Source organism: Erythrolamprus reginae, chromosome 1, assembly GCF_031021105.1.
Source record: "Erythrolamprus reginae isolate rEryReg1 chromosome 1, rEryReg1.hap1, whole genome shotgun sequence".
Taxonomy (NCBI): domain Eukaryota; kingdom Metazoa; phylum Chordata; class Lepidosauria; order Squamata; family Dipsadidae; genus Erythrolamprus; species Erythrolamprus reginae.
Window position 1 is genome coordinate 49,746,673 of NC_091950.1, and position 22,332 is coordinate 49,769,004.

The window sequence follows — 22,332 nt, forward strand, 5'->3', positions numbered from 1 at the left end:
AATTGCTAGATGGGCAGAAGTAAACAATACTCCAATCAAGGAACGACATAGCAAGCTAACAATAAACAGTCCAAACAAATGAACTCCAAAACCAACCCCATCAACACTGACAGGGGAAGCCACTAAAATAGAAACTGAAAATAAACCCACTCCCTACTAGCACTGATGATGTTACTTAGTTTGGGTAATGAAATGTCTTCAAGAAAACAATGAAGAACGGAGAGCACCAAGGACCCCTCAGACTAGACTGAAAAGTAAAAAAAGAAAAGAAAAAAACCCTTCCTGAAGAAGGCAGGTGCAAATTAGGTCCATATTATTGCTGAAAACTTTTTAGGGATGTCTCAGTGAAGCCACCTAGAAATTTATGTGATGAGAGGGCATTGCATGTTTTCCTGGACATATAGGAAAGGCTATAATGCGATATGGTAAATAAATGGGATACACAAGGACTATGTTGTAATAAACAGCAGCCGCGCATGCCTTTTGCCTTCTCCATTTACATCTTGGGTTATGGATTACAGATGCCTTTTCTGCCTAGCTGATGTTTCTATATTTATGCCAGGCCTTAGGCTTAGAGTGTTCCAGTCAGCTCAGTCTATTTTCACTAATACATATCTAATGTAACATTGGTAGCAAGCTATATTAAGATGACATCTAGTCTCACGAAAGGTTATCCATTGAAAACAAAAAGTCAGCATGCTATAAGAAACCTTGTGGAACTGACTCGTTAGACAACTTCCTGGTTCCATCTCCATGAACAAGGATACTCAAAGGAAACACCCTGATCACCAGATAGTATGTTGCGATCTATAAGAGGCAGGATTTTTTCTCCCCAGTTGGATTCATATGATACCTTCCTCCAGAGAAACTCTGGTACAATGCCCATTGCAGGTTATGTAAGGTTGCAAAACCTGCTTCCAACATTTAGACTGTGGATCGTTTGGCATAAATAATTATACCTTTTAGGGGGTTATTGTTTAAGAACAGGTTCATATATAATCAAGCTGCAGGTCTGTAGAACAATTGGGTTTCAGCTCCTACAAATTGCAATCAGCCTGATCACTACAGTAGTCAGGGATTATGAGAGTTGCAATTCAGCAATCTCTGTGGAAATATACGTTCTCTTTTCTTTTCCTTTTGGACACTCCCCAAATAACAACTCTATTTATCATGATAAGTAGAATTCTATGGAAATAGTGTTAGTTTTACGTCTTCCGATCAGAAGCAGAAAGAAGAGAAAGAAAATTACATTTTGACTTGATAAGAAAGGAAAACAAGTACATCTCTATTAGCCATAATCTAGGCCAGATTAATTCCCAGTACAATGATGGTGAACCTTTTTTTCCCTGGGTGCCAAAAGAATATGGGGGGTGCTATCGTGCATGTGTGAGTGCCCACACTATCATTCACTGCCTGGGGAGGATGAAAACAGTTTCCCCCGCCCTCCCAGAGGCTCTCTGGAAGCTGGAAATGGCTTATTTCCCAACTCCTGGTGAGCCCAGTAGGCTCGTGTTTCATCCTCCCCAGGCTCCAAATGCTTTCCTGGAACCAGGGAGGGTAAAAACACCCTCCCCCATCCCCCTGGAGGCTCTCTGGAAGCCAAAAACACCCTTCTGGAGCCTCTGTATGAGCCAAAAATCAGCTGGTCGGCACACACAGGCACATTTATTTATTTATTTATTTATTTATTTATTTATTTCTTGACTTGACTTGACTTGACTTGACTTGACTTGACTTGACTTGACTTGACTTGACTTGACTTGACTTGACTTGATTTGATTTGAATGCCGCCCCTCTCCGTAGGCTCCGTAGAACTAGGGCAGCAGCTCACGTGCCAGCAGATAGGTTTGCCATCACTGGCCCAGTATAAATCCAGGACTTTAATCAAGAATAAGGCTTGCTCCTTCAGCAAGTGAGTCACAACCAAACCATCAAACAAATTGAACTGTGGACCTGGCCAAAGTAAATATGAATAATTGCCACTAGGTCACTGGTAGGTAAATGATGCTGAGTTTGAAAATATACTGCTCAAAAAAAAAATAAAGGGAACACTTAAACAACAGAATATAACTCCAAGTAAATCAAACTTCTGTGAAATCAAACTGTCCACTTAGGAAGCAACACTGATTGACAATCAATTTCATTTTGTTGTCAGCACATTCAATGGGAATATTTCATTCATTCAGATCTAGGATGTGTTATTTGAGTGCTCCCTTTATTTATTTATTTATTTATTTATTTATTTATTTTTGAGCAGTCATATATATGTGTGCATATTTGAATAAAATCAAGAGAAGGAAGTAGCAACAGATTCAGATGTATTTTCAACTTCAGTAACTTTTAACATGTATGGATTTCAACTTGAGAATGTATTTTATGTTGTAATGGAAAAGGGACTTTCCTTTTTAATGTTGGAAGTGGCTATTTCTGTATTACATGCTCCCTTTAAGTAGAGTACTGCAAACCACATCAAGAAAGGGCAAAGATTCCCCTTCAGATATTTATAACTCCAGTACCCATGATACCTACTAGGGATGATTGGAGTACTGCCGTCCAAGAGCACAGGTCTAGTTGACCACAAACGTTGAAAACAATTTGGAATATTTTTAGCTATCTGGAATCTTGTACCGTGCAACTTGCAAGTGTTGACCTATTTGCCATGTCTGCCAAGTTCAATATCTGCAGTGATTCCATAGCGGATAGGATCATATAATGCATTAAAAGCTATTACTGTATAGCCTGCATCTATTGGCTGTATACTGGATACAGCTAATATAAACTTCTCTCTTTTTTTAATAGAGCTGTGGATGAATGAACCAGAAGGGATAGTTTTTCCTGAACAAGGTTATCTTGCAGATACTAAGGTGGTAAGCCATCTAGATCAGGAGTCTCCAACCCTAAAACTTTAAGATCTGTGGACTTCAACTCCCAGAGTTCCTCAGCCAGTTTATGCATTTATTTTAAAAGATTATTTACCTGGTTACTGCCTTAGATTATATGCTTATGCTGCAGTGAATGCATTTTTTATTAAAACGAATGGACCAATTCAAAAATATTACCAAATTTATTGCTAAATATACCTTCAAAAGTAGTAGATGAATAGGCACCTCTTTGATGGGAAGGCAACAGCGTTCCATGTGCCTTAGCGTATAGACATACCGACCACATGACCATGGAAGCATCTTCAGATGCTGGTTCCCTCACCTAGGAAACGGAGATAAACACCATTCCCTAAAGCAAGATTCTCTCACTTTGGCAATGTTAAGACTTGCAGACTTTAACTCCCAGAATTTCTTAGCTAGCAAATCTGGCTAAGGAATTCTGGTACTTGGTACACAAGTCTTAAAGTTGCCAAGGTTGGAGAACCCTGCCCTAGAGTCAGACACACTGGGTTTTTTCAAGTATATGCTAAGGATGTTGCTGGATTCAGTGTGAACTTCGCTTCTGAACAGTTATAAAACTTATTAAAATCTGATTTATGTTGTAAACTGGGTTTACCTCCAATTTTAAGACAGAACCAACGAATATTAATCATCAGAAGAAAATAGACGCAGAGTACCCTTCATTAGCAAATACAGTCCTAGGAACAAATTCAACCAATAATTTATTGCAGGTTATTCCTGATAGAAATTCTTAATTTTCAGATATAGAAATTCTTGAATTTCCAGTTAGACACCTTGCTAGACATGTCACACAAAGCTCACCCAGAATTCAGAAATACCCAATTTCCTCAGCAAGAGAGGTATGCAAATCTGCGTGGGAAGCTCCAACACATTATTCCCAGAACAAATAGCTATTATGCATGCAATAATCACTGAAACCAAAATCACATATACAAACAAAATGCAAGCATTTGAAGTGGGTGTGTCAAGAAGTACAAGAGTATTTGAGAGCTCTTGCTCACAAACATGTCCTAGCAATTTCTTTTTCTGCCATACTTTTTCTGCCATGTTACCTACAAGAAGAAACCATAACTAAGACAGCTTCTTTCTTCTCCCAGCAAAATTTAGCCATAAATGTACTCCAGCACATTTCAGTGGCTTCAGTGGCTGCTGATATGACTCAAGACCTGAGATCTGTCCAGTTAGCAAAAATTATCTTGACACACAGTCAGTTGGATATTTAGGCTGGATTTGGCATTTTTGTATGCTTATCGAACCCTTCCCAAGAACTTGGGATGAGCAGATGTGGATGTTTGATGATGTTACAGATATGATAAAAGGATGCAAGCTGTTCAGAATAAAGTTGTTTTTTGCAATTGACTGAAGAATTAATCAATGCTGATGGTGTTCCAGTGGTACTCTAGTTGTTTTGGGATTTCACCAATTACTATTTTATTGTTGTGGTTTATTGCATAGTCAACCGGATAAGGCCAGATTTGGCACTTTTATCTACCTATAGAGTCCTTCCCAAGGACTTAGGATAAGCAGATGTCATTTAACAGATTAACAGAGTATGAAGGGACCTTGCAGGTCATCTAGTCCAACCCACTTATCCAACCAGGAGATCCTACACAATTTCTGACAAATGGCAGCCCAATGTTTTCTTGAAAGCCTCCAGTGATGACGCTCCCACAACTTCCGAAGGCAAGTTGTCCCATTGATTGTTTTCACTGTCAGAAAATGTATCTTATTTATTTATTTATTTATTTATTTATTTGATTATTTGTAGGTTGAATCTCTCCTTGATCAGTTTCCATCCATTATTCATTGTCTGGCCATTGTATGCTTTGGAAAATAGCTTGATCCCTTCCTCTCTGTGGCAGCCTCTCAAATATTGGAATACAGTAGTCCCTCGCTATATCGCGCTTCACCCACCACGGCTTCACTTCATCGCCGGTTTTGAAGTCAGCGTTGGCACAGATACGGCGCTTAGAAGTTTGGAAGGGCAGGACAAGCCAACCACCCCGCGGCTGGGCGAATGATGAGCGGGGCAGGGACTGAGCTCCGGCGGAGGCCCGTCCCCTCGTTCAACCCGCCTCGCCAGTGCCGAGAAGGCAGTCTTTGGAGGCGTGCTTAGTGGTTGGCGGCGGCGGTGTGCTTGGGGTTGTAGAAAGAGCTTCTGGCAGCGCGCAAACGAGTGAGCGCGAGCAAAGAAAGGAACGCGACGCGACGGGGATTTCCAGACTGGGCTCGAGGGCGGGAGAGGAAGTGCTGGGCGGGTGGAGGGGGGGAAAAAAAGAAAAGAAAATAGAGAGAGAGAGAGAAAAAGAACCAGCTGGGGCAGCTCACCAGGGACTTTCCAGCCGGGGCAAGGAAAAAAAGACAACGTTTGGCCGAACTGCTGCAAAGAACCGCAGTGGGTCGGGAATGCTCAGGGGCGGCGATTCTTTTGCCCCCCTCCCCTTCTTTTCCTCAGGCACAGAGTAAGTAGTAGTGGGGGGGAAAGGTTGGCCGGCCGTTGCTCGCCTCCAGGCATCCGGAGCTGGTGGGAAGGAGGAGAAATTCCCCATCGCAGATTTCACCTATCGCGGCCAGGTCTGGAACGTAACACCAGCGATAGGTGAGGGACTACTGTACTGCTGTCATATCTCCCCTGGTCCTTCTTTTCACTCGACTAGCCATGCCCAACTCCTGTAAACATTCTTCATATGTTTTAGCCTCCAGTCCCCTAATCATTCTGGTTGCTTTTCACTGCACTTTTTTTTTTAGAATCTCAACATCTTTTTATAGTGTGGTGACCAAAACTGGATGCAGTATTCTAGGTGTGGTCTTACTAAAAGATTGGCAATGATTGGCAGCTGACTTCCAAGTAACTGATGAAAGAGGAAACAAAGTTATGAAAGAACGTTGTAGAAGAAATTAACCATTTCAGACAGTTAAAACAGTGGAATAGCTTGCTTCCAGAAGTTGTGAATGCTCCAACACTGGAAAATTATTAAAACGTTGGATAACCATTTGTCTGAAGTAGTGTAGGGTTTCCTGTCTGAGCAGGGGGTTGGACTAGAAGGCCTCCAATGTCCCTTCCAACTCTGTTGTTGTTTGTTGTTCTTGTTCTTGTTATTTTATTCACAAAAACAGTAATACACAGCAAATGAGATTTTGTATCGCAACATCACAAGTCGAACACTTCCTAAACATCTAGGACTGTATGATGTATTTTTGTATGATGCACGCAGATCCAATTACAGTTGCATTTTGCAACTGATAGACCATGATTTTGTCAATGCTTATTCTTTTCAAATGCCAGCTGAGGTCTTTTGGCACAGCACCCAGTGTGCCGATTACCACTGGGACCACCTGTACTGGTTTATGCCAGAGTCGTTGTAGTTTGATTTTAAGTTCCTTGTTGTTGTTGTTGTTATCAACAATACAACACAGCAAATGAGATCACTATGCTGGATTTTGTATTTTATCACCAGTTGGGTACTTCCCAAGCACCTAGGACTACATGATGTAGTGGCGAATTATGTGTGCTAACCGCAGTAAAGTGGCCTTTTGTAGTTGACAGATGGAGATTTTTAATTATTATTTTATTATATTGTTGTTGTTATATTATTATTGTTGTTATTGTTATTGTTTTGTTGTTACTATTATTATTACTATATTATTATTACTGTTGTTGTTATTGTTATTGTTGTTGTTGTTGTTGTTATTATTATTATTATTATTATTATTATTATTATTATTATTATTATTATTATTATTATTCACTGATCCACCAATCATTTTCCTTAACTTCTGGTTGGGTGTCTGCTTTCTGTTGTTTTGAAAAACCAGTGCCCAAAACAAAACAAAAGGCAAACAAAAAAAATTCCCGGAACTTCGATGAGTAGTTTCTTGGAAGGAGGGCTTAAGCGAACACCACAAGAATTCCGGGGAAGGCTTTCCTTTTTCACCCGAGGCCCCTTATTTATGAAGTATCACGGCAACAAGATTCAGGAGCGTTTGGTGAGGCTTTTTTTTTCGGGCGAAAGGGGCGAAAGCTCACCTCTGTCTAGTTGCAGGGGTCTCCAACCTTGGCAACTTTAAGCTTGGGGGACTTCAACTCCCAGAATTCCCCAGCCAGCTTTGCTGGCTGTGGAATTCTGGGAGTTGAAGTCCCCCAAGTTTACCTGGCTGTGGAATTCTGGGAGTTGAAGTCCCTCAAGCTTAAAGTTGCCAAGGTTGGCGACCCCTGTTCTCATGCACCTGTCCTTGTTTTGGCAACAACAACAACCAGACTCCTCCACGGGAGAGCCGCTTCCTAACAGGCGCGCGAGGGCAACCCCTTCAGCGACATCCCCGTTGTATGACAGGAGAGGTCGGCGCTAAAAGGGCGGCAGAGCTCAAGCGAGGAATTGTCTCCCTCAGCTCAAAGCCCGACTGAGAGATAAGCGAGCGCGTTATAAAGGGCAGCCAATCGGAGCAAGCCCTGATGCTGGGAGGAAAGGGGGGCCCAAAAGAGGGGGGGGGGAAGAGAAGAGGACTCGTGAGGCAGGGGGGCGCGTCTAATCCCCTGAGAGGGAAGCCGCCTCCGCCTCTCCTCCTCCCCCCCCCCCCCTTTTAGGGTCAACAACGCGAGCCTCTCGCGCGCCACTTCACAAGCCCGGAAAAACTTTCCTTGGAACTTTGCCCGCCGCTGACGCCAACAATCGCTCCGGGTGGGCCCCCCGCCCATCCCTCTCCCCTAAGCCAATGGGAAGCTGGGGAGGGGGGAGAGGAGGACCCGCCGACACCAATCGTGAGGCTCCGGACAGTCCTAAGGGACTTTCAGCGGACGGGATGAGGGGAGGCGTATAAAAGAACCCGGAGGAAGCAATTGAAGTTTGGCCGCCGCCGCTGCCGGTGCCACCGCCGCTCCTCCTCCTGCTGCGCCCGACGGCTCTGCGGCTGCCGCTGTTGCCGCCCGCCTGCTTCTCCTTCTGAGAAGGAAGCCGCGGTTGTGGCGCTGGGTACAGCCGGGAGCCCAGCACAGCCGCTCTACTGCTTCCGCGGGGGGAGGAGAGCGCAGGCGGCGGAGGAGCGCACGGGAAGGGAGGGGGCGGACGGGCGGGAGGAGGGAAGAGCCGCTGCTTGACGGACTCCCCCCCCCCCCCCGGGTGGGTGGCGCGCGCGCGGCTGCAGCCGGAGAGCAGCGAGCGGCTCCATTCATTGAATGCGGCCAAGCAGCCCCGAGGAAGGAGCGAATCCCGGCCAGGCTGCGTTCTTTCCCGGACTGAAGAACCGGCGGGGGCTTGGCTGGAGACGTGCGAGGTAAGGAGGAGGTCGGGAGAGGAGACGGGAAGGGAAGATGGAGAGCCGGGGGTGGGGGGAGGGCGAGGCCGGGGGTCGTGCCGGAATTGCACCGGCTGCTTGGAAAGGCCGAGGGGGCGAAGCACAGAATGGAGGGCTTGGGGAGGGGGGCACAGCGGGGTCTGGAGAGAGGAGTGGCGCCCGTCCTTCTCCCTTCAAGTCTGGAAAGGTGAACCGTCAACATCCCCATACATACTCGGTGGTGGTTTTTTTTAAAAAAATGCTGTAAGACAGGCTACTCGGGAGGGAAGAGGTACTCCCTGAGAGAGAGGCGGGGGGGGGAGAGCGGGAGGGAGGGAAGGAAGGAGAAAGAGAGAGAAGAAAGGGGGAGGGAGCAAAGGAGAGAAAGAGGGAGAGGGAAGAGAGAGGAGGGAGGGAAGGAGAAAGAAAGAGAAGAGAGAGGGGGGAGGAGAGAAAGGGAGAAAGAAGAGAGAAGGGGAGGCAGGGAAGGAGAGAGGGGGAGAAAAGACAGTGGGAGGGAGGGAAGGAGAAAGAGAGAGAAGAGAGAGGGGGAAGGAGCAAAGAAGGGAACAGGGAGGGAGGAAAGGAGAAAGAAAGAGAAGAGAGGGGAAGGAGAGAAAGGGAGAAAGAAGAGAGAAGGGGAGGCAGGGAAGGAGAGAGGGGGAGAAAAGACAGGGAGGGAAGGAGAAAGAAAGGGAAGAGAGGGGGGGAGAGAGAAGGAGAGAGAGAAGAGAGCAAAGGAGAGAGGGGGAGAGAGAAGATAAGGAGGAAAAGAGAAAGGAGGAGAGAGGGAAGGAGAGAAAGAGGGAGAGGGAAGAGAGAGGAGGGAGGAAAGGAGAGAGGGAGTGAGGAAAGGAGAAAGAAAGAGAAGAGAGAGGGGGAAGCAGGGAAAGATAGAGGGGGAGAGAAGACGGGGAGGGAGGGAAGGAGTAAGAAAGAGAAGAGACGGGGGAGGGAGTGAAGGAAGAAGAGGGGGAGAGAAGATGGGAGGGAGGGAAGGAGAGAGAAGAGAGAGGGGGAGAGAGAGCAGGAAAGAGAGAGAAGAGAGCAAAGGAGAGAGGGGGATAGAGAGAAGATTGAGAGGAAGGAGGAAAAGAGAGAAAGAGGAAGAGAGAGAAGAGAGGGAGGATGGAGGGAAGGAGAGAAAGGGACAGAGGGAGAAAAGAGAAAGGGGTGGAAGGGAGGAGGGAAGGTGAGAGAGAGAAGAGAGGAGGAAATGAGAGAAAGAGGGAAAGATAGAAGAGGGAGGGAGGGGGAAGAGAGAGCTGCCTGCAGAGAGGATGTTTTGGGTACAAAACTAGCAGGCTGAGAGAATCCCGGCCTCCCCTGAGTCTCCCAACATTGTTCCTCCTCTTTCCATGTCTTGTTACAAGCCTCTTGGCAAGAGAGGAGAAGAAAGAGGAATGCCAGTGAGGGGAAAGCAGGTCAAGTGGGAACTGTCTTTGGAGCTCTCAAGGGTGCAAAATTTGGAGGACGGTCCCTTGTTGGTTTGTATATCAGCAAGGTCCCTTTAGGTGCAGTGGGATGAAGATCATGCTAGCTCAAAAGGGAGGGAATAGAGGTGGGGGGGGGGGAATCCAAGGACAAGATAGTGTAGACCTGCCTTGGAACTTCTCAGAGGCAAGTGGTTTTCAACTCACAGAATTCCTCCGCTGACTGGGAGCTGAGGCGCATACATCTTAATATTGCCAAGATTGGCCTGAAAGTGCCTTCAGGCCACATATTAAATCCCACGTTACTATATTCTGAGTTAGGTACCAGTCCAAGATGGACCAAACCGTGATGTAAAGCAAGTTGCCATAACACTAACAAAATGGATTGTGATCTGCAAGGTGGGATTTAATTGACCTTCTCCAAATTGCAACTTGATTGGGAGGTCAGCCTTGTTACTTGCTGCTGGGCTAGATCTTCATGGCCCTTTGCCCTTGAAAAGAAAGCAAACATCACACCTTCCTAAGGCAAAGTGCAGGCACCCTTAAAGCCTTCTGTTTGTGTAAACAAAACAACACAAGCACGAAGCTGAGCCGACTTAATTTATCTCAGGTCTATCAATAGGGAAGAGACGTTGCAGTGTTTAATGAAGTACAGTGGTACCTCTACTTACGAACGCCTCTACGTATGAACTTTTCCAGATACAAACCAGGTGTTCAAGGGGTTTTTTGCCTGTTTTCATGAACCATTTTCAACTTACGAACCCTCGCTTCTCTCTCGGTTGCTGCCGCTGCGAGCAGCAGCCAAAACAAGCACTTTTAAGTTTGCAGGCTCTGATGATTGCAAGGGAACTGGAGCCAGGCATTGCCATGCAGGGTCTCCACCCCCCCCCATCTTTTCTACCGTCATGGCAAAGCACGAATGCGTCAGAGGAGAGAGAGAACGGGCAGCGAAGGTAGTAGGCGAGGGGGATTTTGAAGTGAGATCAGGTGGTTGAGGAGAGCTCCTTGGACTCACTTTCAAGATGCCCCTCGCCCGCTGCTACCTTTGCCAAGCAATCACATTCTCCGCCCAATCTCACTTCAAAATCTCCCTCGCCTGCTGCTCCGTTCTCCGCCTGATCTCATTTCAAAATCTCCCTCGCTTGCTGCTACGTTCTCCGCTCGATCTCGCTTCAAAATCCCCCTTGCCTGCTGCTACGTTCTCCGCCCGATCTCGCTTCAAAAACCCCTCGCCTGCTGCTACGTTCTCCGCCCGATCTCGCTTCAAAAACCCCTCGCTTGCTGCTACGTTCTCCGCCTGATCTCGCTTCAAAACCCCCTCACCTGCTTCTACGGTCTCTGCCTGATCTCGCTTCAAAAACCCCTCGCCTGCTGCTACGTTCTCCACCTCTCACCCACCGCTTCCTCCGGTCGCCACTTCTTTTTTTTTAAGCCTTAATGGTTTGGATTTTCCTAATTGATTTGCATGCATTATTCACTTTTATATATGGGAAAAATTGCCTCTTCTTACGAACTTTTCTACTTATGAGTCTGGTCATGGAACAAATTAAGTTCGTAAGTAGAGGTACCTCTGTACTTGGAAATCCCTTTGTGGTAGCCCCAATGGGTATGGTGATTGGGGGTATAGTAAGCTTTCAAGAGCTACTACAGCAATACTCCATTCCTTGCCTAGGAAATCTAACAGCTCCAAGACAATAAATTGAAAAAGTCATTCTGTTGCATGTGTTATATTATATCGATTGCAATATTGGGGTGAATGGGATAGATCATCTTATACAGAGTAGGTCAAAATTCTTTTGCAGCTCCTGAGGGATGTAAACACCATATTTAGATGCTCATTTCTGGCACCTTGATAAAATTTACCAAATACAGTTATTTTTCAATGACTGATCTGCTGTTTATAGCTCAGTTTGATACTGAGGAATGAAATAGCCCATTTATTGGTCATGAATGCCCTAAGACAAATATGTACTTATTGCATTCAGTTTTAGATGAGGAGTCACAAACAACCCAGTTAAATAAATTACAGACCACCTACATCTCTAAAAAGATTCTATTTTCTTTATCATGCTTAATAATATAAAGAGGACTGACACCAAATTTATTAGAGTACAAGTGCCTTGTAAAAACTAGCTCTGCAAATTTCCATTCCATCTGTCTTGTGGGGAAATGGATTCAATCTGGGTTAGATTTAAATTGCTTAGTTCAGCCAACACCTCCTCACTCCTTATTTTTAAGGGCAGGGAGGGGGAATTAATAACTAAGCAGAACTAGTATTACAAGAGGTGATAATCACAGAAATCAATGTCTACAGAATTTGGAGATTAGGATAAAGATTATCAAACTCAGATGAGCAATATGAGGGGCATTGAATAAGCTGATAGATAACCAGATATACCTATTATTGATAGAGTGGAGTGGGGAGAGAAGAAGTAGAAAAATATGCTTATGCTAAGAGAAGCTGCCCAAAAAATCCTCATTAAGTCCACTGAAAGTTGAGAAATATAGGTAAAAATTGTGGAAGACCTTAAAAAGCACTGCTTATGTTCCCCAAACCCTCAGAAATAGTTTAAATACTCACTCGTGACTGACCTGTCTTCATTTGACTTTAAAGGCTGGAAAAAATACCAGCTTGACCTTGTATAAATTATGCAACAGCAAAAATCCCATCTACACAAAAGGAATAGAAGAAGAATAACATCAGAGGCCTGGCACTTTGCATACAACAGCTGATCTTGGAGAGAAGGCAACTGACAAGAATAACAATGCCACAAACTTGTCAGCACCCCCCCACACATCCCACCCTGCTTTTTTGTCTGAGCAAAACTCCTGTAGAATCTGACCTTTGGTAACTAGCAAGAGTTCTTTCCAGTGAGAAAACTGAGCCTTGGAGTTTCAAATAATAATAATAATTTATTGGATTTGTATGCCGCCCCTCTCCGTAGATTCCGTAGACTCGTTTTCAAAACAAAACTCACTTCGTGGTCATTTTAACTACACTGTAATTGATGTTTGAACAGAAAGAGAACAAGAACTGTTTTCAAAGAGTTGGAGGGCAGTGCCAGCAGTTCCCGCAAATATGGGGAAGCTTTAGATTCAGGCATATTTCTTCCCCATCGTTTTCAAAAGGTTTTTGTCAACTTACAACCACAGCTGAGCCCCAAATTTTTGTTCCTAGGCAAAACATTTGTTATGTGAATTTTGCCCAACTTTATGACTTTTCTTCTCGCAGTTGTTAAGTGAATCACTGCAGTTGTTAAGGTAGTAACGTGGTTATTAAAGTGAATCTGGGTTCCCTGTTGACTTTGCTTGTTAGAAGGTTGCAAAAGATGATGACGTAACTCCAAGACACTGCAACCATCATAAATTCAAATTTTGATCACGTATCTATGGGGACGCTGCAACAGTTGTAAGTGGGAGAACTGGTGATAAGTGACCTTTTTCAGTGCTGTTGTAACCAGGCAGGGGGTTGCCACTACTGCTGCTACCGGTGTGGTGTGCACACAACTTTGGATCTCTGGCATGCGTCCCAGCGAGATTTTGCTTCTGCGTATGCGCAGGAAGCAAAATCTTGTGAAGGGAGCCGCGAGAAAGAGATTTCAGTATTTTTTTTTTGCTTCCGCACATGTGGAGTTCTTCACTTCAGTTTTTCACTTTTGTGCATGCGCGGAAGCAAAAAAATAGCTAAAATCTCTTGCGCTCAAGCATGTCCCCTTGCGAGATTTTGGTTCCAGCCCATGTGGACTTCACTTCAGGTTTTCACTTCTGCGCATGCGTAGAAAAAAAAAATCGATGAAACCTCTCGCGCGCAAGCATGTCCCCTTGCGAGATTTTGGTTCCAGCCCACGTGGAGTTCTTCACTTCATTTTTTCACTTCTGCACATGCTCAGAAGCAAAAAAAAAAGATGAAATCTCCCTCGCACATGTGTCCCCCAAGATTTTGCTTCCTGTGCATACGTAGAATCTCACTGGGACATGCGCATGTGCACGCCAGAGACACAAAACTGTACACACAACTCCATTTTTATTACCGGTGCGGCGTCCTCATCCGTACTGGTAGGAACCCGATACTGGTTGTAACTTTGAACGGTTACTAAGTGACTGGTTGTTTGTTGAGGAACACCTATATCTCCATGAACCTTGCGTGGGAGACAAAGACACAGAAGGGCATGGCTTTTGGGAGGGGTAGTTTCTAAACAGTTCCTTTTCTCTTAAAGGCTTCCTCCATCTTCTTGACTCTTCATGAGCAAAACCTCTGCTAGCCAAGAAGGGAGCCGTTCGCTGTGAACGCAACCTGAAGGATGCCCTGGAACGTCAAATGGTTGAACAGCTGCAACAGCCATGGCTCCCAGTCTCAGAAGCAATGCAAGAAATCCTCTTTCGCTTTCTATCAAGCTGTGAGAGACCAGCTCCCAGTATGGCTCTTGGAGGACATGAGGCGCATGGAGGTCTTCCACTGGCAAGAAGGAGGCAAAGTCAGCGCATACTCCCCTTCAGAGGCCCTGCTGTACGCCCTGGTACACAACCACCAGCCTTATGCCCGATATTTACTGAACCAATTTCCTAAAAGTGCCCTTGCAGTACCAAGCCTTCACTTCAGCTGCTGTCACTCTTCAGCTCCTCACTTAGCCATGGCTGTGCGGTACAATCGCATCCACGTCCTGGTAGAGATTCTGAAGGCCATCAAAAACTTGCCAGTAAGCGACCGAGCTGCCTATTTGGACCGCCGAGGTTGCAGTCGAGTAGAAGGTGGCAAAACAGCCCTTCACATGGCTTGTGAACTGGTGAGGCCGGAGTGTTTGCTTTTGCTACTGGGGCACGGAGCCTCCCCTTGCCTTGGTGACTGTGCTGGGAACACACCTCTAGACCTACTTCTGCAACAAATTTGGGAGAGCCCTGCATCAAATCTCCATACCAAACTTCTCCTCCTGGACTCGCTCTTGTTCTTCATGCCGACAGGCTTCCATTTTGCCATGAAACAGCAGCTGCGGGAAGACCAACAACTATGGCAGGACCTTCTGGGTGATAGCCGCTACCAGTGGTTGGCTGGTTTTGCTCCGTTCTCCCTCTTTGTTAGATCCATGCAAGTTTTAATTGGGAGCATTTCGCGCGAACATTTCCCAGAAGCTCTGGATGGCCTACCTTTGCCACACTTTCTGAAACCTTTGGACCTGAAGCTGAAGGGCTAAGACTATAAGCTAGAGAGCCCCTTCTCTCACTTTGACGCCCCCCCCCTCTCTCCCTGACCTTTCAGTTGCTGCTTGTGTGATGAAAATAGGAGAACCCGTGTGCTGGAAATGAAATCTCTGTGGGAGAAGGAGAAGCACTTGTTTTAATTAGAGACTTTTGTTCCCAAAGATTTTAATATGTTGTGTTTTATTTAACTGTTGCTCAGTCGGAGAGAGTGGAACACTTGAGAGTGCATTCTAAAAATACATTTCATTTTATGGCAGGATGCACAGCTTAAAGCTTAACTTGGGCATGACGATTTGTAGACTGCCCAAGTGAATTAGCATTTTAGGCCAGAAGCTAAACCAAGCAATAAAACAAGAGCAGCTTCTGCAATCCATACTCAGTAGTTAATAATAGTAAATAATGCACTAACTGGATACTGATTACCAGAAAAAACAAAAAAGAACCTGGATATGCTCGCAACCAGCAAAAAAAGTTTGGAGTATGTCCAGTTTTTCAACCTTTTGTTTGTCAACTTCAAATTACATGCCACAGGATTGTATATAATTTAAACAAGGACAACACAACCAGTGTTTGAAATGTTGGTTTAAGCTATTATCTCTTATAGAGTTGTGTCCAGCTAATATGAAAAGGCACAAAAATATCATTTCATATAAAACAGCTATTAGATATTATAAAGAATTGGACTATCGGCCAGCTATCCTTACTCTCTTGCACTCTCGTTATCATATTTCTCCAAAAATAAGACCCTGTCTTATATTTTTTTTGAACCCTGAAATAAGCACTTGGCCTTATTGCCATGCACTCAAAAGCCCGATTGGGCTTATTATCAGAGGATGTCTTATTTTGGGGAAAACAGGGTATTTACTCAGACAATATATTGCAATAGGCAATTTCTTAAAAGAATTATTGTTATTTTCTCTGCCACCAATAGTTATTTTGTTATTTTCTCTGCCACCAATAGTTCACTTGTTTAAAAATACACATATCCTAAAGGAGGTCAAATCAGCTGAGCATCAAACAAATAGGAAAACATCATTAAATACATAGCAATCTCCATTGGTATAAATAAGAACAATCATAGTGGAACCATATAGGTAGTAACTATTTCAGTAGAAAATAGTGAAAACTGAAAAAACATTCCAAGTCAAGAAAATATTTTTGCAGTCATTCGAAAATTATTTGAGATCAGAAGGAATATTGAAGAAGATGAAGGTCAAGAAAGAAGATGTAAAAATGCAAAGCTTCACATGTCCTTGTTGCCATTCTTCTCTTCAGTGACATGTTTCATCTGTCTGCTGTCTGTCTGTCTGTCTTTTACATTTGTATAGCCACACATAGTGACTCTTTGTTTCATAAACTTATTTAAGAACATGGAGCTATAAACATTAGTTCACCGAACACATCTGGTCATTCTTACGGATGGGTCCCCTATCTCATTGCAAAATGGTCAAGAAGGGCAAAAAGTGGCTTGGATGAGAATGAGATGTAAAAGAGGGCAAATTGTGCACTCACAGTCATCAAGGTCCAAATGCAGGATTAAATCCAAAAGGATTAGAAAAAGTCCGTCCCCATCATACACAGTTATTGGGTAAAATGCAAAAAACTATTTTACTTCAGTGGTTCTCAACTTTTCTAATGCCGCGACCCCTTAATACAGTTCCTCATGTTGTTGTGACCCCCAACCATAAATCTAGCGCCAATTCTCCCAACAGAGCTTTAAGGTGATTGGCAGGAGGGTCAGAGGGACACCCCCACCGTAAAAGCCTGATTGGTCGGATTGTAAAAATATGTTCCAAGGTGCCAGAATAGAAGCTTTAGTTCCTAACACCATGAGAAATTTGTCTTTTTCCATGGTCTTAGGCGACCCCTGTGAAATTATTTATTCATTCATTCATTCATTTATTTATTAGATTTGTATGCCGCCCCTCTCCGAAGACTCGGGGTGGCTCACAACAACAGAAACAATACAAATCCAAAATTAAAACAATTTAAAACCCATTAATATAAGAACAATCATACATCTCATACAAACCATACATAAAGTGGAAACGGCCCAGGGAAATCAATTTCCCCATGCCTGACAACAGAGGTGAGTTTTAAGGAGTTTGCGAAAGGCAAAGAGGGTGGGGGCAGTCCTAATCTCGGGGGGAGTTGATTCCAGAGGGTCGGGGCTGCTACAGAGAAAGCTCTTCCCCTGGGTCCCGCCAGACGACATTGTTTTGTCGATGGGACCCAGAGAAGGCCAACTCTGTGGGAGCTAACCGGTCGTTGGGATTCATGCGGCAGAAGGTGGTCCCGGTCATTCAACCCCCCAAAGGGTCCCAACTCCCAGGTTGAGAACCACTGCTTTAGTGGCACAGAATAATGGCTTTGTGATGAGACCTGGGCTGCAAAGACACAATCCTTAAGTTCCTACCCTTAGGAACTAGACCATTTTAGCCTACTCTCATTGGCAGGGACACATACTCATAACCCGGAGTTGCCGGAGAAAAACTAGGATATTAATGCAAAGAATCAATACTGAGAATAGGAGACATGCAATTCTGACCTTTAAGGGAAAGAAGCAGAATGGAATGTGGGTGGTAGAGTTGGAGGAGAGCCAGAGCTGGTATTCAGCCGATACAGTACGGTTCAGGCGAACTGATAGTGGCAATTCGGATTTGTTCACCAAACCGGCAAATACAACCCCTGGATGGCCCTGCCCCCATTCAATCCGCCCACCTGCTTGACGCTCAACCCTCCCATCCATGCCCTATATACAGTATGTTGCCTTCGCAGACGGCCCAGCTAGTCACCTCCATGCCTTTCCTGCTTTGCTCAGCTGACCAAAGCTGAGCTTCCCGCCCGCTTGCCCTTTGGCCTTGGGTCAGGGGCTGGGACCCAGGGATGCACCATTCCCTGAGGCCCTGGAACCTCTGCCTGCTCACCCCCCACCTTGGCTGGGTCAGGGAACATCCCATTCCCCAGCTCTGGCCTTCTGGGAGCTTCTTGCATGCCACCCGTTCTCCATTCACCGCGCATCGCCCCGTTTCCCCTCCTTCAGAGGTCCCGGCCCTTTCTCAATTTCTCCGCTTCCTCCCCCATGACCTCCTCTTTTTTTGTCCCGCTGCCAGGGAAGGGTTAACCTGAAGCTGCCGACTATTTTTTGGCTTCTAGCAACAAGGGGGGCAAACAAATGTGGGCTGAGGGGAAGCCCAGTGGCAACGGCTCAGCCCTGGCTTGTGGGCGGCATGCAGTAGGAGGCCTCTTACAGATGGAATTTAGTCACTTTCAGACCCTGGGCAGAAAATAATAGGAAGAAACAGGTTGCAATAGCTGTAAGCTAATTTTTTATTTACTACCGAGTTCTGTGGGCGTGGCTTGGTGGGAGTGGCTATGAGACTGAGTGGACAGGGTCAACTCAATGTCACTCACAGTAAGGTGTCACTCCACCAAGGTACGCTCACCAAGCCACACCCACAGGTAATAGAAAAATTTGAATCCCACCACTGAGGAGAGCCCCTGGTCTTGCTCAGAATCTGTTGTCCTGCTTAGCTTAGGTATCCAGAGTTGGAAGGATGCATTTAGACCAGTGTTTCCCAACCTTGGCAAGTTGAAGGTATTTGGACTTCAACTCCCAGAATTCCTCAGCCAGCGAATGCTGGCTGGGGAATTCTGGGAGTTGAAGTCCAGATGCCTTCAAGTTGCCACGGTTGGGAAACACTGATTTAGACCCCCAATTTCTGTCTCCTTCTCTCTGCACCTCCGATACATGACTGGGTAGCACCTGCCTGAATCTAACCAATCTTAACCTGTGAAGCAATATATAAATCTAAGTGCTATTGCTATTAAGTCTGTTATGTGACAAAATGTCGAAGAATAGATCTAGATCTTCTTCTATATAAATCCTAACAGATATTTGAAAATTCCTATCATTGCCCTGCTCAATCAACTGTTCTCAAGGCTAAACTTACCTGTTCCTTCACTCTGTCATCTCAGGGTTTAATTTCTAATTCTTTGGACACCTTTGTAGCCTTTTTCCAAATTGATCCATTTCTGATTCCTTCAGTGCAGTGTCAGAATTTAGTACTGCACTCAAGGTGACTTTCGGCCAAAGCAAAACAGTGTAAAAATTATTTCCTATGCGTTAAAAAGCATCCTTCTATTGGTACAACCCAAGATTGCATCTGCTTTCTTGGCCTCCAAGAAGATACCTTTCTTGAGTACCAGATCTCCCCATTCTATCACTTGCACAATTGATTTTTGTAAGTGAAGAACTCTGACTTTGTGTCTTAAATTATAAATCATATAGTATTAACTTGTTAACCTATCTTCTAACTTTAATTGCAATAATCTATCACACACATACCTGTCCTTGTGAAGTGCAATCCTTATTCTAGTGATTAATTATCTTGATACATCAGACAAGGATAATCAAAATCAGATCTTTTCTATCATGGTCATTTGGTTATAGTAGTTTTACCGTTTCCCAGTCTTCTTCCGTGAACTGGAAGGATGAATGAGCATGTTTCCTGAATGCTCAAGTTCTAAACAGGTCTCCCTTGAACATGGCGTAGTGGTTCACCAGAAGTTTGATAAAAAGTCTCATTTTCCTGCCTGTTCCGAAGGGCCATCAGAACCTTGAGAAGTTACAATAAGAGGCAGTGTTTGCCCAACATAACCAGCCACAGCTAGGCAACCAGATTTTAGTCTGATATAATGATGCCCAAATTGTAATCCAGGACTGATTTGGCATAAATGTCAAAACTAAATAAAAACAAAGTAATAATAAAAAATTTGAGCATGAGATTTGGCCAACTGGAGTTTTTTTTAAAAAAGTTGAAATCCTGAAAATGCCCCTTAGAAAAGGACATACTATGCATACTATGATGTCCAGTGTGAGAAGTAAAATGGTAGATTAACACTTGACCTGATCCAGCAATAACTACAGTATTTTTTATTTAATGAAACTGCCACTGTGCCTATAAACCTACCTCAGCATTTCTTTGAGAAATTCATCCAATGTCACTTCGTTACAGGATCTGTCATTCGTCCAGGAGTTGGGAATTCTGAAGGTAGACTCCCTATTTGGTGTTGGTTTTATTTTATTTACCTCCTCCTTTTCACTATTTGTCCTTCTCCCATTATTCTCTACCACAACCTCCACATATGCCAAAATAGTTCAGCAGCTCCCTGCTAAAACAACTCTGATTGATTTCACCAGCATTTAAGTATAATGATCCCCTTTTGGCAAGTGGACTTTTGGCAAGTCGCCTTTTGGGGGTAGCTCTTCATTTTATGCCAACTTATTACTTACATTCCCTAAATAAAAAGGAGACAAATGAGAAACTTATCTGTCCCTTCTAGAAGGAGTTGCACAGAAGGTACTCTTGAAAAATGACTGCAAACGTAAGAAATATGTCAAGCCCCTTGAAAATATGCTTGCCTCCCATCCTTCTCAACATTATCCCATACCATTTCTCTAAACAATGAGTTTCCCCCTTTTCATCTGAATACTCAACATCCTTCTGCTACCCAGTATCAAGCTCTAGCTTGGGTGGGTTTCCTCCATTTGCATTTGTGTACTTCTACAAACATACATAAGCCCACAGCCCTTGCTTTAAAGCCAGCCTATTTATATCCATATTTCCTATAGAATTTGGTTTGGAAGTGACATAGAAACATAGAAGACTGACGGCAGAAAAAGACCTCATGGTCCATCTAGTCTGCCCTTATACAATTTTCTGTATTTTATCTTAGGATGGATATATGTTTATCCCAGGCATGTGTGGATTTACCAACCACATCTGCTGGAAGTTTGTTCCAAGGATCTACTACTCTTTCAGTAAAATAATATTTTCTCACGTTGCTTTTGATCTTCCCCCCAACTAACTTCAGATTGTGTCCCCTTGTTCTTGTGTTCACTTTCCTATTAAAAACACTTCCCTCCTGGACCTTATTTAACCCTTTAACATATGTAAATGTTTCGATCATGTCCCCCCTTTTCCTTCTGTCCTCTAGACTATACAGATTGAGTTCATAAAGTCTTTCCTGATACGTTTTATGCTTAAGACCTTCCACCATTCTTGTAGCCCGTCTTTGGACCCATTCAATTTTGTCAATATCTTTTTGACAAATTACTGTTGTAGAATAGTTGATTTAAATCATAGCTGCATCAGAGACAGAACCAATTTTCAAACTTGCTAATATATACAGTGGAACCTCCACTTAAGAACTGAATTCGTTCCGTGACCAGGTTCTTAAGTAGAAAAGTTTGAAAGTAGAAGCAATTTTTCCCATAGGAATCAATGTAAAAGCAAATAATGCGTGCAAACCCATTAGGAAAGAAATAAAAGCTCGGAATTTGAGTGGGAGGAGGAGGAGGAAGAGGAGGAGGAAGACAGTCACTGCCGAAGGAAGAAGGTGAGTTGAGGAGAATCAAAAAAATCCAAAACTTTAAGACTTTAAAAAAAAAAGAGGAACTCTGAAGGGTCGAGGAGAAGCATGCGCCTCTCATACACCCGGCACAAGGCTGCCTCCCATACACTGCGCCAGAGAGAGAAACCCAGGGGGAATGGCAGGAAACTAGATATGCCTTCGTGCCATTCTCAAATTTCCTGGGAAATTTTTCCGGGCTTGGGTTCTTAAGTAGAAAATGGTTCTTGAGAGGAGGCAAAAAAATCTTGAACACCCGGTTCTTATCTAGAAAAGTTGTTAAGTAGAGGCGTTCTTAAGTAGAGGTACCACTGTATTTGGATGAACAAACATTTGTAAAAAATATAAAATAAAAAATAAAAAAGTGTTGTATGGAACAAGAAGCCTACTGTTTAATTATTGTTGAGGGGGGGTTGTGTGTGTTACCACACAAAGAGCTCTTTTGTTTCCTAAGACTTGAAAACCTGCCCAGGAAAGGTCTTTCATCAAGCTCAGTCAGTACATGTCATTGCAAACGTCATTGCTGTGAAGGCATTTCTGCAATGTTCTGCAGTGGAATTTTTCAAAAGCCAATGAAGGGCTACTGCAAACGTGCTTTACAAAACAGTAGGGGGTTGTTATCATTAGCCAAACTAAAAGGGAACAGAATGGATACCATCATGGGCATAAATGGTAGACATAAATGGACATTTTCCCTCGAGGTTTCAAGCAGGAAAAAGTAAAGATACATATGGAATCATCAAGATAAAGATATTAGGAAAAGAGTTGCAAGGTTTTCATTCGTCATATGGCAATCATGGCCAAATTGCATGGAGGATTTCAGCAGACGTTTTGCATCAGATGCAGAGTTTGTTAAGTCTTTCTCCTTGCCTTCCATTCAATTTCTGAGCAGACAATTAGAATTATAATTCTAAGGATGCAACATTTGTATAAAGCTTGACTTTAAAAAAAAAAATCCAGGTCTATGCAATATACAGACTTGAAGGCAACAGACAGGAAATAATTACTTTTCTTATATTAAATCAGCCTACCCCAATTTAATAGTCCCTAGGTATTATTATTATTATTATTATTATTATTATTATTATTATTATTATTATTAATTAGATTTGTAT

The 22,332-nt window shown here is 43.9% G+C and overlaps 1 protein-coding gene across 1 annotated transcript; it reads left to right on the top strand.

Moving 5' to 3' along the window:
- Positions 1–7,545: 7,545 nt before the first annotated feature.
- ANKRD9 (ankyrin repeat domain 9) lies at positions 7,546–14,964 on the top strand. Its single transcript, XM_070751891.1, has 2 exons — positions 7,546–8,174; positions 13,825–14,964. The coding sequence occupies exon 2, from the start codon at positions 13,909–13,911 to the stop codon at positions 14,794–14,796; it is 888 nt and encodes a 295-aa protein (XP_070607992.1). The 5' UTR covers positions 7,546–8,174; positions 13,825–13,908; the 3' UTR covers positions 14,797–14,964.
- Positions 14,965–22,332: the final 7,368 nt, after the last annotated feature.